This window comes from Gymnoscopelus microlampas, assembly GCF_963454915.1.
Source record: "Gymnoscopelus microlampas genome assembly, chromosome: 16".
In the NCBI taxonomy this organism is placed as follows: domain Eukaryota; kingdom Metazoa; phylum Chordata; class Actinopteri; order Myctophiformes; family Myctophidae; genus Gymnoscopelus; species Gymnoscopelus microlampas.
In genome coordinates, this window is record NC_139953.1 from 22,362,496 (window position 1) to 22,377,812 (window position 15,317).

The window sequence follows — 15,317 nt, forward strand, 5'->3', positions numbered from 1 at the left end:
TAACAGTAAAAACAATGGTAACAATAACAGTTGTAAAAAAAGAGTAAACAGATTTGGATTGGGAGATTTGGCTACAGTACTCTGCTTGGCCCTCTGCACTTGGACCGCCCGGGAGATGTATGAGCTGTGAACTGGTATAGAAATGCAGTTAAAGTGCACTAACAGTATATTAACAGTATTAACAGATATAGATATAGTAAAAGGGTACATAAACAATCTCTACCCAGTGGTGAGGGTAAAAATGAACAGTCAAACGACAGTGGATAATGAGAAGTATACAATCTATACACAGTAAAGATTATTTACAGTACACAGACTGTGCGACTGTGCGCGTGTGTGTGTGCGTGCGTGCGCGCGTGTGTGTGTGTACAGGGCTGTCATGGATGTGGACCACAATCTAACCACAGTAAAAAGATTTGAATGGCAGTTACCTTAGCAAGCCTCTGAAGTGATGCCAATGTAAACCCAGCAGTCCCAAGTAAAGGATGTGTCATGGAATAATGGTCAAGCCTGGAATGGAATAAATATAATGAAATAAAGTGTTTTTGTTTGCACCAGGATAATTTCACATAGAATAATTGTCAATAGCCAATTTAGCAGATTGCAAATTAGAATTAATTATCCATTAAATGTCATATTATAATTATGGATTTTTAAGGCGCCCATCTTAATGAAATATTGAGGGCTGAGGCAATGTTTGGAAGGTTTAGTGAGCTAATTGAGTAACCTCAAATAAATTGCTGATTATAACCTTTGGAACAGCAGACCAACAGCATGGTATATTACCAACCTCCTCTGGAGGGCCACGAAGATGTAATGTTCATTTATTGGCAGATCTCTGCTCTCTCTCTCTCTCTCTCTCTCTCTCTCTCTCTCTCTCTCTCTCTCTCTCTCTCTCTCTCTCTCTCTCTCTCTCTCTCTCTCTCTCTCTCTCTCTATTATTTTCTTACTCCTCCCTTTGTATTTTTGTTCTTAAAGCCTCACTATGTAATTATGTTTTAATTAATAAAATGTAATTGTGTCCAATCTGTTCGGTAGAGTGTGTTAATACAATACAACTTATACAATTGGAGTGGTTGTATTTTGTCTCCCTGCTCTTCTATTGAGACAATTATATCATGTCAAAGGTCATGTCTCACCTAGACACAGGATCTGACACGAATTTTGACCTAATGGTCAAGATTCAATTTATCCCCCGAGCAAGCAGGCTGGCTCTATTACCTCAATGGTAAAAATGTCAGCACTTAAAAGCCTGGTTCAAATCCGGGGTATCAGAGGAAAGTTACACAGTGCTCTTTAAGTGTCTGTTACTTTCTGTCTCTCATACACACTCACATTTTCTCTCTGTTGCATTTGCTGCTCTGATGTTTTGCTGGTCAGTTAGGAGAATTAGAGAGAGTTCAGTGGCTATGTTCTCAGGGAGCTTAATAATCAGGCACTAATCTGTCTAATACTTTGATTGGAATACATAACCTTCATGTAAACACCAAGATCAGCATAGAGTTACCCAATTGAGCTCTAACACAACATTTTCCTTCTGATCGAAAGAGATAGTGTAGGCAAAACTTTTTAACAATCTGTTACCGAGCCACAACCACAAATCTGACTGTGTACCCATGTTAATTTGTGTCAGGCTTTGATTACTGTGAGACAGCTGTTATTCCACTTCTTGAAAGTGGCACAAACAACATATGTCAAAACAATAAGATTTATTCTGGATTGATGAAATGATCTGCATGTATATATATATGGATAAATTAACAAACAATTAACTGATGTTCAAATGCAGGTAATTTTGGCCAACAGCATGGTTGTATGGTAAAGTATAGGCAAAATTGGGCCTAAATTAGTGAAACACTCATAATGTTTGGTGTGAGTGAGGCTCCGTGACAACTAGTGAATGCATCTTAAATTACAGATACTGGATTTCAAACTCATTTGTCTTACTTCACTTCAAAACTGCTTTGATCTCCCTCTGCTATACTCATCAACCTCATAGTGTTTGTCTGTTTACTGGGAGTATGCCAGTTTCATGTGTTGAGGTTGCTCTTTCTTTATTGTAGGCTACACACTGGAGATTATTTTCAGTTATGGGACAGAACCAAAAAGCTATTGATTGCTCAGTATTATCGGGAATATATAACTAAAACATTATATTGTTTTTGCTAGATTTGGCTAGCTCCAAAAGTTCACAGATTGAGACAGTTCAGGCCTTAGCTTGCACAAAACAGTCAGCTACAAACAACAAGCTATGCCTAACATGGTTTATGGTACAGTTGTATTAGATTAGGCTCATGGTTTCGAAGAAGGTTTCCATTAATTCATGAATTAAGCTCATCCAACAGTTAACCCCTTAAGTGCTGGATGACTTTCAGAGATTGTGCTTTACCTCAGTGTTTCCCAAACAATGGGCCAGGAACCCATCTTTATGGGTCATGAGTAAATATTTTTTCTTATTTCTTACAACAACAACAAAAGAATAATGAAGAAATAAGAATTTTCTGAAGAATAAAAACTAATCATACAAATTCCATAAGAAATTGAAATTGTGAAAATAGCAGATGTACTGTATACGCTCAACATTGTGAGCTTGTAGATCTGCTATTTTCTACTAATTGTGAAATAGGGCTTAACTGGTTAATTCATAATGTATTTAGAAAGTTTGGGTCCTGGGCAGACACCAAATGTATCTTTTGGGTCTTGGTTTGGGAACCATTGCTCTAAAGACCTCTACACACTGTACGATATTTGAAATGGTCGGCGAGTGAACAGATCGTTAAGCATTTCACATTGCACGAGTTTCTCTCTTGAAATCGGGCTAAATATATCGTTGTGATTCTCGCACGATTGATTGATCGGCGACAGGGGTTCACTGATTACAAGATATTTCACCACGATGTGATCCCGACCCAATACATACATTTGTTTTTATTCCAAACGTCTCACGAAAACGTGAAAGGCTCCCGTGATATATGCGCGAGACCGAGACAGGACGCTAATGATTGACATTAAATCATTCTCAATTTCTCTGTATTTCTCTCTCTCTCTGAAACAAACGTTTCAAAAGTCAGCCAGTTCAGCTCAGCAGCAGTGTTGCCGTGTCCGCTTATTATAAGCGAGTTGCTTGTAAAAAAAATATTGGTGGTTGCGTTTCTTTTTAGCTTATTTCCAAAGTGTAGTTGCTTATTTGGCTTTATTTCTTAATGTTGCTTTTTTTCTTTGAAAATAGTTGCGACGCGTTGTAGATCGGCTATTTTATTTGTATATAGGTTTAAAGTGCTCATGCAGCCTATAGTCGCTTTTGTTGGGCTTGTTTTCATAGACCTGGTTGCTTATTTCTCGCGCAAAACCTGCCAATACTGTTCAGAGATACGTGCGTCACACACACACACACACACACACACACACACACACACACACACACACACACACACACACACACACACACACACACACACAGCTCTCTCTCTCTGTCTGCAAGCCCTATTCCTCTGTAATAATAAACAGCCCTATCGTTAAGCAGGCTAAGCAGGCTCGCTCACTCTATCAATCTGTTTATCATGTTTAACTAATACAGGACTGGACTGTCTGTACGGTAATATTGCGGTTCTATGCGGTTCTAGCCACGGTGCGTCTCTGTTGTATTAGACTCAACAGTGAATCATGCTGATAATAAAATAGTTTTCCCACCAGCTACCTCGCTGGCTGGTACTGAGCTCTGATTGGCTGTAGCACGGCTCTCATCGGATCCGACAAACCCAAATATCCAACATGCTAGAAAAGTAAAAATTATCGGGAACCGCTCGCCGAGCGCAATTTATCGGGGTGTTTCTTCTCGGAGTACCTTACACACTGCGCGATCAACACCTCGCCGAGGAACGCCCGATCTGGACTGAGATCGGTGGTTTTGTCGGCGATCACAAAAAAATATCCCCGAGAGCCAAATCGGGTCAAATATCGTACAGTGTGTAGAGGTCTTAAGGGAGCTGAGCTTACTACATACACTTGCTCCTATGGACACACATCCCAGCACCTGAGCAGAGGTACCAGCTTCTGTAGACAGTGAGAGTGTTCTTCGGGGGTCTTGTTATGCTTTGATCTTTGGTATGTAGTGAATGTAGGGGTCAGGGATAATAGACTGGCAGGGGTGAAGAGACATGAAGGGAGACAGAGGGAGCAGGAGACAGATATGGCAACTGAAGCTTGTTTCTCACTTGATGCTAAATTCCCCGATTTTAAGCCCGATCTCAATGATGCGCACAACTTGTCCTCTTTTGTAAAAGGGCTCATGTCCCCCGATTTTGCTGACTCGCGGTTGGCAACAAAATCAAACATGTTTGATTTAATCGGCCGACTGAAATCGCATAGTTTCTATTGGTTAATGACTGAAACACTATCAAGACCACTTTTCAATTCTGAAATACCTTTGTAACTCTAACGACTTGGTTACCAAATCTCAAAAACCTTAAGTGACGACAAAAGAAGGGAACTAATCTACAAGTATATGCCCCTGAAATTGTTCTTTATTTCTCTTTTATAAGATAAAAAAATAAACGTATTGTCTGTACATGAAAATTGGTCTTGCATCATCTGCTCCATCATCAACAACATAAAAGAACATATGACATAGAGTAACAGCTGAGGAACATCTGACAAAATAACATCTGCCATGGAAGAACATCTGACATCTGACATGAAGGAACATCTGACATAAAATAACATCATCTGACATGAAGGAACATAAATGCCTTTCTATGCCTGATGTAAAGCACTTTGAATTTGCCTTGTGAGAAATATGCTATAAAAATGAATTTGCCTTGCCTTGCCGTGAAAACCCACAGCAGACTGGGTTCAATTTAGCCATAAACTCTTATTTGTTTGTCAATCACAGTATTACAATTTACTTTCAAGTACTTCTCGTTGGGTGTTAAAACGGCCAATTATAGCCAAATCCATGCCTGATGAAATCCAGAATTATTTGCAAATGGAGCTGCTCACTGGATCGTCTTAAATGTGCCATTGAAACCGACCACTTGGGGAATTTAATAATATAATAGTATACTTTGTTTATAGAGCACTTTTCAAAACAAAGTTACTAAATTCGTTACATAAAACTGAAGAAATAATCAAATAACTAATATAACAGAATACAAACATGATGACCTTTATAAAAATGAGAATATTTTTTCTTTTAAGACATTTGACAATGTCATCACAAGGAAAGATGAAATTACCTACCTGGGTTGTATATTAGAGGCCAACGTCTCAAGTGAAAAAGATTGCAACTAAAGTAATCAAAAAAGTCAACCAAATAACATGTTTTCTATTCAGGAACTCCTCGGTGGTCAGTAGGAACACACTGAGGACACTAGCTGGAGCACTCATCCAATGTCATTTCGACTATGCATGCACCTCGTGTTACATTAGCACCTCAAAGGCATTAAAAACAAAACTGCAGACCTCTCAAAACAAACTGGTCAGGTTACTACTAGGCCTTACACCCAGAACTCCTGCTCATTATGCTAGGGTGGGATGGCTCAGGGTAGAGGACAGAGTAAAGCAACTTGCAATGGGCCTGGTCTTCAAGATACGTGAGAAAACAGGAATACCCACCTGTCAGACTACTAAATTCGTTCTACTGCTATGCCACAAGGATGTGGAATGCTCTACCAACAGTCATAACAAAGTGTCACTCCTTACCCTCCTTCAAAACCGTTCTAAAAGAACACCTACAGTTGGCTGCAAATTGTAACTGGCCCCTGTAAAATGTAAAAAGTCTAATCTCATCACCGGAAATGACCACCCCCCAAAACTGTACATATCTTTCTTTTGTATTACTACTCGTATATATGATGTTTTTTTGCATATTATATTATTGTTTGTCTTCAAATGTCTCGATGAATTGAATACATAGGACCTTAATGGAAACAAGCCCTGAGGGCTTATCTGGGTTATCCTTTTAGCATTATTTTGTATAAATCTGTGCCACCTTGCCTTGTTTTTGCAAACTAAGTATTCAACCAATCAGTCAAACCTGGTTCCAGAGCAGAAGACCTTTTAATAAAGGATATGGACATGCCAAGATATGGGTTGGCGGATTGTGCCCAAACAGTGGCGTCGTTAGGGGTGGGCTTCGGTGGCTATAGCCACCAATGTTTTGTCCAAAGCCACCAATAAAAAAAATAAAAAAATTAAAAAATTAAAAGTTTTTTTTTTTTTTTAAATTATATATCTATCACCCTAACCTAACCCTACCCCTAACCCTAAAACCGATATAAAGTAACAAAAAACGGGGAAAAAAGCACCCTAATCCGCGAAATCCGCGAGGGAGGAGGGGGCCCGTTGCCTGTGGGGCTAAGCCCCCGACCTAGTAGAGACCTAGCGACGCGTCTGTGCCCAAATATGCCCAATATGCACCCTTGACAAATTCAGAGATTAAATACAACCCCTTGTGACATTATCTGCCATCTAACTATCGAAGTTGGAGTTGGACATGGCCCCAAGGCACAGCGTTAGACCATGCACTACCTTACGCCATAAATTGTCTACATGGGGCCAGAAGAGTTTAAATTATGGAAAGGCTGTTCAATAAAAGTATGTTTTAAGAAGTGATTTAAAAGAAGACACCGATGTACTGTAGCAATGTGATACTTTACATGGGATACTCCTTTTCATCTATTGCTCTATAACATTCACATGTTCTTGCTCTTTGCTCTGCATTTTGTTTACACTACCCTATCCTGCTTTTCTATCTCCATATCTCTTCTTTCACCTCCTCTCACTCCTTCTCACCCTTCCATCTTTATGTCTTGTCCTCCCTCCAGTCCTAGTGTTTCCCCCTGTCGTATTTTTCTCTGCTCTGGGACTCTATCCACACCTTGGAGGTCGAAGGGCGGGAGGTTAACTGTCATGAACAAACTACGACCCCACAGGGAGTTTTTAAACCTGTTATCTCTTTTGTGTGTGCGCGCGTGTGCGCGCATGTGGCCGAACGTCTGCTTCTCTTTTTTTTTTAAAGCTCACTCAAGCCAAATGGTGCCAACCATTACTGCATTGAAGGTGCAGTAACCTGAGGGTGGCACTTAACTGTTGCCATGCACACTGTTTTGCTGGAATTTTATTTGGGTTATGTAAAAGGTTTCCATATAAAACTGGGTAGAAATTAGATTTTGGCTGTCATATGCTCAGATACACTGACTTATACATTTTAAGCAGCATCTCACTGAGTTACTGTCAGTCAGTACTGTCAGTAATACAGTAATTGTTAATAAAACGTGGTAATTGAATGACATTGTTGTCCAGATGGGGTAGGGATGAATTCTGTGCTTTGTGTCCAACAAGCGTTTTTTTCCTTATTTTTTTTTCTAAAACTACACATTAAACTATTTAAATGCACAAGGAGCATGGGTCATCATATTGGAACTATTACGACTACCATAATCCATACGTTTTGAACAGTGATTGAACACAGTTTGTGTTTTATCCACCACTTTGTCATTGTGATAAGCAACACTAAATCCATAAAGCCTAATTGATATACGTCTGTGTCACTCACCAAAAATAGCAGATCAAGATCAACACGTATTCAATTTGACAAAATTAATTGTGAGTCGGATACAACTCCTGATCAAATTGACTCTTTGGTATTTCTGATAGGAGAGTGTGAAATTGTATCTGCTAATGATAGGGTAAAATGTGTATGTTTCTCAATTCATATATGTAAAGGTTGACCAATGGCCAAGGCTCAAAGAAAATTCCAGAAAGTCCAGAAATACCATTTAGGGTGTTTTTATTTCTCCCCCAAAATGTCAAGAAGCCAGTCCTGTGCACTGCAGCATTATTTACAGTGGAATGCCTTGAATAAACAAACTGAACTTAGAAAAAGATTAGATGAAATGAACTTGAAGTCAAATAAGGACAATAACATCCCAACAGACAAGATACTGTTGCAGGCTTATAACCCTTCCATGAAGGGCACTGCCGGCTCTCCCAAGGTGTTACCTGCTTGTTGCCCAAGTCAAACTGGCACGCTCGACCTTCTGCAAAATCTGCAGCCTCTTTCTTATACTAGGCGAGACCATACCAAGAACACAGATCAATTAGTAATTGGTAACCACTTAACTCAAATAAGGCAAATAAGGCCCATGAGTTGACTTACACAATTACGTGGTTTTACTAAACAAATTCCAAATACATTTCAGGCGCCACATCATAAAGATAAGTGAACATAACATAAGAGCTCATGAACATTAAACAAACACCCCTCCTGCTCTACAGCACTTAGTACCTTCCCCCACTCTATCAAGAGGATTGCCAGCACTGCAGGAGAGACAGGTGCCAATCAATCATAATTAATTAATTAAACACAATTTACAATAAATAGAAATGCCGTTAAAACCCATGCATAGTCCTTGTGTTCTTATACAATGTTGGGTACCGATAAGCACACAGGAAGCAGCTGTGTAGTGTATACATGTGTGCTCCTCTTTAGTCTATCCACAAGTTTCCTAGGGCATTGTGGGCATCACTTCCTGTCGATTTGATCACTGAAACCTCATCAAATCGACTGTAACAGTATATATTAGTATATCCCATGTATTACTTTTAATTCCATTCAAACTTTTCCACCTCTGAATATTCCCCAAATTTCTACTCATTTGAGAAGGGTTGTGTTCTTCTAGACTCTGGAAGAACAAGGCATGTTTTCTTTGATGACAGGCTCTATAGAACTAGAATCTTGTCAGGTGACAGCCCCTAAATGGATTCAACCTTGTATTTCAGGGCCTTCTGAATATTAACCACCAATTTCTATGTTGGCCTTCTTAAAAAGTCTGGAAATAGATACCTTAATATAATTAAGCCAGAATAAAACACAGGTCCTTGGAGCTTTTGTGATCACTCTGTTCCCATTCCATCCCCTATTTTGGTCTATTTTACCAACCAAACAAAATGGTTTCTTTTTTGACATGAACACAATGAGTGGAGGAAGACTCTCACATCGCCAAAAAGGTTTAATGAGTACTCCTTCGACAGAGACTTGCACTCTCACGTGTTGCTGTCTCCAGACTCCCGGTCTATGCATGCATACACACACATACTGTACATACTATAGACCTTTCCATATGTACATGTACACTTGTATATCATCGATGTCCGTTACTTTTCAGGAAATGGAAAAAAGGGTCTGTGTCCATTTAGTCACAACCTCTTGTTAATGCATTTCATTGGTTAAACATTTTTAAACCCCACAGACAGACTGCGAAAATAGCAGATCTACAAGCTCAAAGCGCAGCATACGACAAAGTATAAAATAGGGTATTCATTTATATTTAAAAAAAATAAGAAATATGGATATACAAGGTTTCTGCCTGACAGTGACAATATTCATATATTATGCTTTGCCAAGAATCACACAGATGAACGCTTAAATATATTCAGACACGCGGGCCTGATGTCACACCTGTGTGAAAGGTCTAATCAGGTCTGACCATACTCTCTCTGACTCTGTCTAGCTTTGAAGTTCATTCCGGGACAGTGTTCTCACACCCTGTTAAATATAGTCACTGGAATGCTGGAAGGAGGAAAATGAATTGACATACAGTACATAAATGAAAATAATGACGCACCAATGGGCTCCAATTTGCCGGAATCAAATACGATTAGATGACAAACAGATGACAAGTAGGCACATTGTTTTTCCTGCTGTTGTTTTTTCTGCTGCTGAATTTATGTGGCTCCGTCTTTGCACACTTATAGCATGCCTGTGCTGTCTTTCAAGGTCAACTCGGCTGTATAATTTCAAGCCTTTTTTATGACCAAAGTAGAGTTTAAAAAATGCACATTTGGCAGTGATACTTTGACATACTCTGGAAATTTGCGAAAGGAATGTTGAGCACAGTGCATTCAAGGCTGAGAGCTGATGTCAGTAACATAATGTAATGTAGTCTGTTTGCTTTGAGTAACCTTTGGATTACTTAATTTAACACCGTATTCTATTGATATTGGAGTAATCCAAAGTGCTGAAAGTAATAAAATTAATATCATTTGTTATGATGTTACTGATTACAATTACATTAAATTGATCAGTAATATGTTACAGTTACATTTTGAATGTAACCTGGCTACAGTTTATATATATAATATATATATATATATATATATATATATATATATATATATATATATATTTATATATATATATATATATATATATATATATATATATTTATATATGATGATGGAGCTAGCTCATTTCAATATTTTTATTGATTGGACATAAGGTAATTTTATGGCTTTTCTTTTTTTCAAGGAAAAAACATTTTGCCCACATTTTTAATGAGTTGACTAGAAAGGGGGCGGCCATAGCCGAGTGGTTAGTGAGCCCGCGTAGGGAGCCAGAGGCCCTGGTTGCCCCAGGTTCGATTCCAGGCCAGGCCAGCATATGTGTCGATGAAATGAAATTTGTCCCTGAGCAAGACTCTTAACCCCTAATTGCTCACAGGTTCTCATTGGAAACAAGACCGCAAGGACTTTCATGAACGACCTGTTAAAAGGAATTATCCTTATCCTTAAAGCCTCCAATCTGTCTATCTAATGAATAAATGTTTAGTGTTAAACATGTGATGATGTGATGTGATGCGAGGGTGTGGACTAGCCGATACAAACTTCTGGATCGCCCTACACTCGCTCCTATCCAGCGTCAGGGTCCGGAGCTCTGCAGTGTTGCTATCTCCGCTGTCCCACCGCAGTGTGTCTATGTAGGTGGTGCGCCCCCTTCCCCTCCTAGCCGTGCCTTAGTTTGGTTCCCAGTGTCAGTTCACTCGCCATCAGTTCAGAGTGCCTGACACAGCGCCCAGCCAGCTTGATCCATCGCTCCCTGACCTTGTCGTATGGAAAAAAACATTGAATACAGTTTAAAAATCTAATTCTCAACCTGCTCAATCAAGAGCCACGGAATGTTTCCACACAGTTTTCACCTTTGTGTCCGTGCTCATTTTATCTCCCATCCCCAGAGGCATCATATAGCAATATCCTGAGTGGTAATGTAACGCTGAGAGGGAAAACACTGACCTGTAATGCCCACTCTCAGAATTAAAGTTATGCTCAGGATTTGACTGCGCACTGTTGTTCCAAATAAGTACTCCCATTATTCTAACACAATGGTTCTGTATAATACAGAGTAAAATCTTTACAGTTGGTTCCATTTGTACTCTCTTCAGAGTTAAATGAATGCTGAGGATTTTACTGTGTACGTGTGGACGTGGTATCACTCTGAGGAAGAGAGGAGTCCTAGCATCAGGCCATGCGTAGCACCCGGGTGAGAATCTAACAACAGCATTTTTAGCACCCATCGGACGGTGTGATATTTTGATGTGGCGAAGGGGTTCAGGAAAGGGCGTGAAAGAAACCCTGGGCTGGGGTGAGGGGAACGCAGGCCAGGGTTTGGGGAGAGGCTGGGGGGGGGTCAGTTTCCCCGATCTGTGGAATTTGGTGAAGAGGGCAAGGAATGCTGGGAATGCTAGTCATGAGGTAGGCCAGAGGAGGGCGGGGTCACTGGAGGTCGTTAGGTCAGCTGCTGGCTCCCACCCAAAGCTGATCAGGGCTCCTGAGGGTCTTTACGGAACATAATATGACACTACCATCTCACACTGTGTGTGTGTGTGTGTGTGTGTGTGTGTGTGTGTGTGTGTGTGTGTGTGTGTGTGTGTGTGTGTGTGTGTGTGTGTGTGTGTGTGTGTGTGTGTGTGTGTGTGTGTGTGTGTGTGTGTGTGTGCAAGGTCATAACAAAATCCAGTAGCAGGGAATTGCCATGCTAATCAAATTTCAGTCACTACTTGATGCTCCCCAATAGGGTGCATGTAGCCTTTCCAAACGACTGTGTGTTTGTACATACATGACACGTTTCATTTTAAGAAAACACTTTGCAGTGTCTGCAATTTCATTCTCCTGAGCAAGCCCACTTCGTTCTCTCGTTCCTATTCTCCGAGATAAAAAGATACACATACACACACAATCCTCTTGTCTGTGTTCATTGTTGTATTCCTACCAAACAGTTACATCAACATGCTGGCAAGCACTGATAAATGGTGGCCAGTGTCCTCCCACCTCTCTCTCTCTCTCTCTCTCTCTCTCACTGTGTCTCTCATCCTTTACATCCCTCCATGACTCTCCCCTGTGGTATCGTTTTTCAGGGCTTTCCTGGAGAAGCCTCAGCCTCTGGGAATGGTGCCTGAGTAGTCCATTAGTTAGATTAGCCACTCTATGGGGGAGAGGCTCTGTTTCGCTCTCCCCCGGCCCAGACAGACAAAGCCCTGGCCTGGCCCACATTGTAGCATTGTCAGGATGAGCTGGGATTTGCCAGAAGAGCTCCTGTCAGGATCGCTGATAAGGACACAGACGGAGGGTTGGGCTGTGTCTGCTAGGCTTGTTTGAGTGCTGCATGTTGTTAGGATGTGATGTGTTGTGAAAGTGAACGACAGGGAGCCATCTGCAACGTTTTTTACGTTTTATGTTTTTTTATGTTCTCCCCTTTTATGTTCTCCCCATGTTCACATGTTTCCTCCGAGTGCTCTGGTTTCCTCTCACACCAAAAAAGATGTGTATTAGAGACATACTCCTGCCAGTGCCCTTCAACACATGGCAAAACGCCTTGTGACACGTTGTTGCTTGTAGATTTTCACACATTGGAAAGTGGTTCAATATAAAGGATGAATCAATACGGTAGCTTAACAAGTTACACAAACATTTTAAAGTTGCCCCCTATTGATAGGTGCATGTGATATACTGCAGTGACTGTATGGTAATATTTAGTATAAAATAATTATCACTAGGGTTTTATGGCACTTTTCAAAACAAAGTTGCACCATGCAATCTGTCTTAAGAGGGCAGATGCATTAGATTCAGTACAACATGACTGTTCTAAAAAAAAACTAAACTAAAAAAAAAACTAAATGCATTTCTTGACTGAAACTCTGTCATGTGTCCATCTGTCCTGCAGCTTTTGCAGAAGAACGGGCAGATTTCCAGTATGAGCAGCTTGAATGACCGCACAGAAGACAACTCTCTGACAGAAGGTATTTGGTGTGTGTGCGTGTGTGTGTGCTCCTATTACTATACTTGTGAGAGCCAAATGTCCTCACAAGTATAGTAGAATTTGAGAAATCATTGTGAGGATCATTTTCCTGGTCCTCACAAGAGAAATGCTTTTTTTTGTTATATATATATTTGCATGTTGCAGGCATGTAGAGGGTAGGCCTAGGGTGTGTGTGCGTGTGTGTGTGTGTGTGTGTGTGTGTGTGTGTGTGTGTGTGTGTGTGTGTGTGTGTGTGTGTGTGTGTGTGTGTGTGTGTGTGTGTGTGCGTGTGCGCGCACGAGTGTGGCTTTCTCCAGGTCTATTGTATGATGTGAGTAGTTTATTTATAGTGTAAGATATTGTGTTTGTTTTCAACTTATGTAGTGACACTGTTTATATGTGTTCGTGTCTGGGATGTTGTTTTCTTTAACACGGGCAGAAGGTGAGCTTGTTTGTGTGGGGACACTTGTTTGTGTGTGTGTGTGTGTGTGTGTGTGTGTGTGTGTGTGTGTGTGTGTGTGTGTGTGTGTGTGTGTGTGTGTGTGCGTGTGTGTGTGTGTGTGCGTGTGCGTGTGCGCGTGCGTATGCATGCGTGTGTGTGTGCACATGGGTGTTCTTTAAGACTCTGGCCTGCAGACCCCTGTGGCCATGGCTCCCTGAGATCAGCTTGATCCCAAACTAATCCTTCTGTCAACACACGAGGGACACCTACACAGTTTTATTTGACAGTTTTAGAAATGTCTTACTCTCTCTCTCACTCAAGCAAGAAGAGAAAGAAAGAAAAACAGAGAAACATGTCAAGGATAGGCAAAAAAGGATATTTACATACAGTATATACACATAGCATAATCCAGCTGGTATGTACATGAGGTTAGACATAAGGTGCATAAGGTTAGAGACAAAGGTGGTAGCACTCCGGTAGCCCCCCCCCCCCCCACACACACACACTCACTCTGCATACTTTCTCTCACCCTAGTTTACCCTAGCCCTTAATCTGTTGAGAGACTGCAAAAGATTCTCTGTTCACTAATGACGTGTGAAGCTAGTCTCATTGTTGTTGTTGCACAACAGACATCAGATCAAAAAAGCTTAACTGGGCACTACAACAAACACAATTGGCCGTGTTCAGGGCTGGGAATCCCCGTCAGCAGGGAGCTCTCTGTTGTTGCACTAGCGACTCCTACAGGTTGGTCAGGTGCCTCAGCAGGGAGTGGAACTGGGAGGAATAGCGAGTTCCTCCGCATGCGTTACGCCCTCCCAGTCCACCCAGGGTCGACTGGCATAATGACTAAATTTGGGGGGGGGGGGGGTCAAATGAGAAAAAAGACAAAGCGACGAAAGACGCTTTAGCAATACAAACGAGTGGAAAAACATAACAATTAGCCTAGCCAACCCAACACAGTATCAAATACATTTTCAACATACAGTATGTCCCTGTTATAACCTGTAACAGCCATCTGGTGACCTCCTATCACCATGTGTGTTTTTTTGCTTTCTTTCTTTTTTGGTTTCTAACAGGGTCTCCCTCAATCTGGGAGGGCTATAGGGGTGTGTATTCCCTCCCTAAATATTTAGCAGGCCATGACCTGGGCCCAGCACAAAGCGACCCGCGCTACACTTCATAAGACGGCATGGCCCATGGGAGGGAGTAACCCTATACTACATTAAACACAGCGATATGTCACATACCGCCCCGTCAAATAACCTATTTAATAAGCTACTTAATGAAGCGATTCTGTCCGTTTATAGAGTAACCCTATACCCCCTTTAGAGGAGACAGTGATAGAGAGCATGGATGGATGTGGTATGTAGACTAGTGGGGAATAATTTAGTTGTTGAAACACTTGCTTTTATGGAGATGTACTGGGAGTTCATTAGTTTGTGTATGACTGAGGAGGGGGAAACCATACATGGATATTCTTTGCCTGTATGTCACATTATGGCTAGAATAAAGCTACAGTCTACTCTATATACAGAGGTTGGATTTATTTTACTACCACATGGTATTCACCTGTCAAAAACATTTATGTTCATAAAATCATGTCCTTTGACATATATTTGGGAATGTGTTGGGAAATGGTTGTTGTGCATGTTGAAAGCAAAAAGAAACACAATTCACAGATTTGCCATTTATGTTGTAGCAGAAATGCCACAGAAAAATGTCTGCAGATTCCATTGGGGCCTGCACATAAATCTAGGCTACTGTGGAGCATTCTTGAAAAAAACACGAATTTAAGGCTAAGTG

At 40.9% G+C, this 15,317-nt stretch overlaps 1 protein-coding gene across 2 annotated transcripts in view; it reads left to right on the forward strand.

Moving 5' to 3' along the window:
- akap12b (A kinase (PRKA) anchor protein 12b) overlaps positions 1–15,317 on the forward strand; it is a 59,311-nt gene that overhangs the window by 17,004 nt on the left and 26,990 nt on the right. For both annotated transcript variants that reach the window (XM_084083413.1, XM_084083414.1), the window contains exon 2: positions 12,998–13,073. In XM_084083413.1, the coding sequence (XP_083939539.1) occupies positions 12,998–13,073 (76 nt within the window). The remainder of the gene's footprint in view (positions 1–12,997; positions 13,074–15,317) is intronic.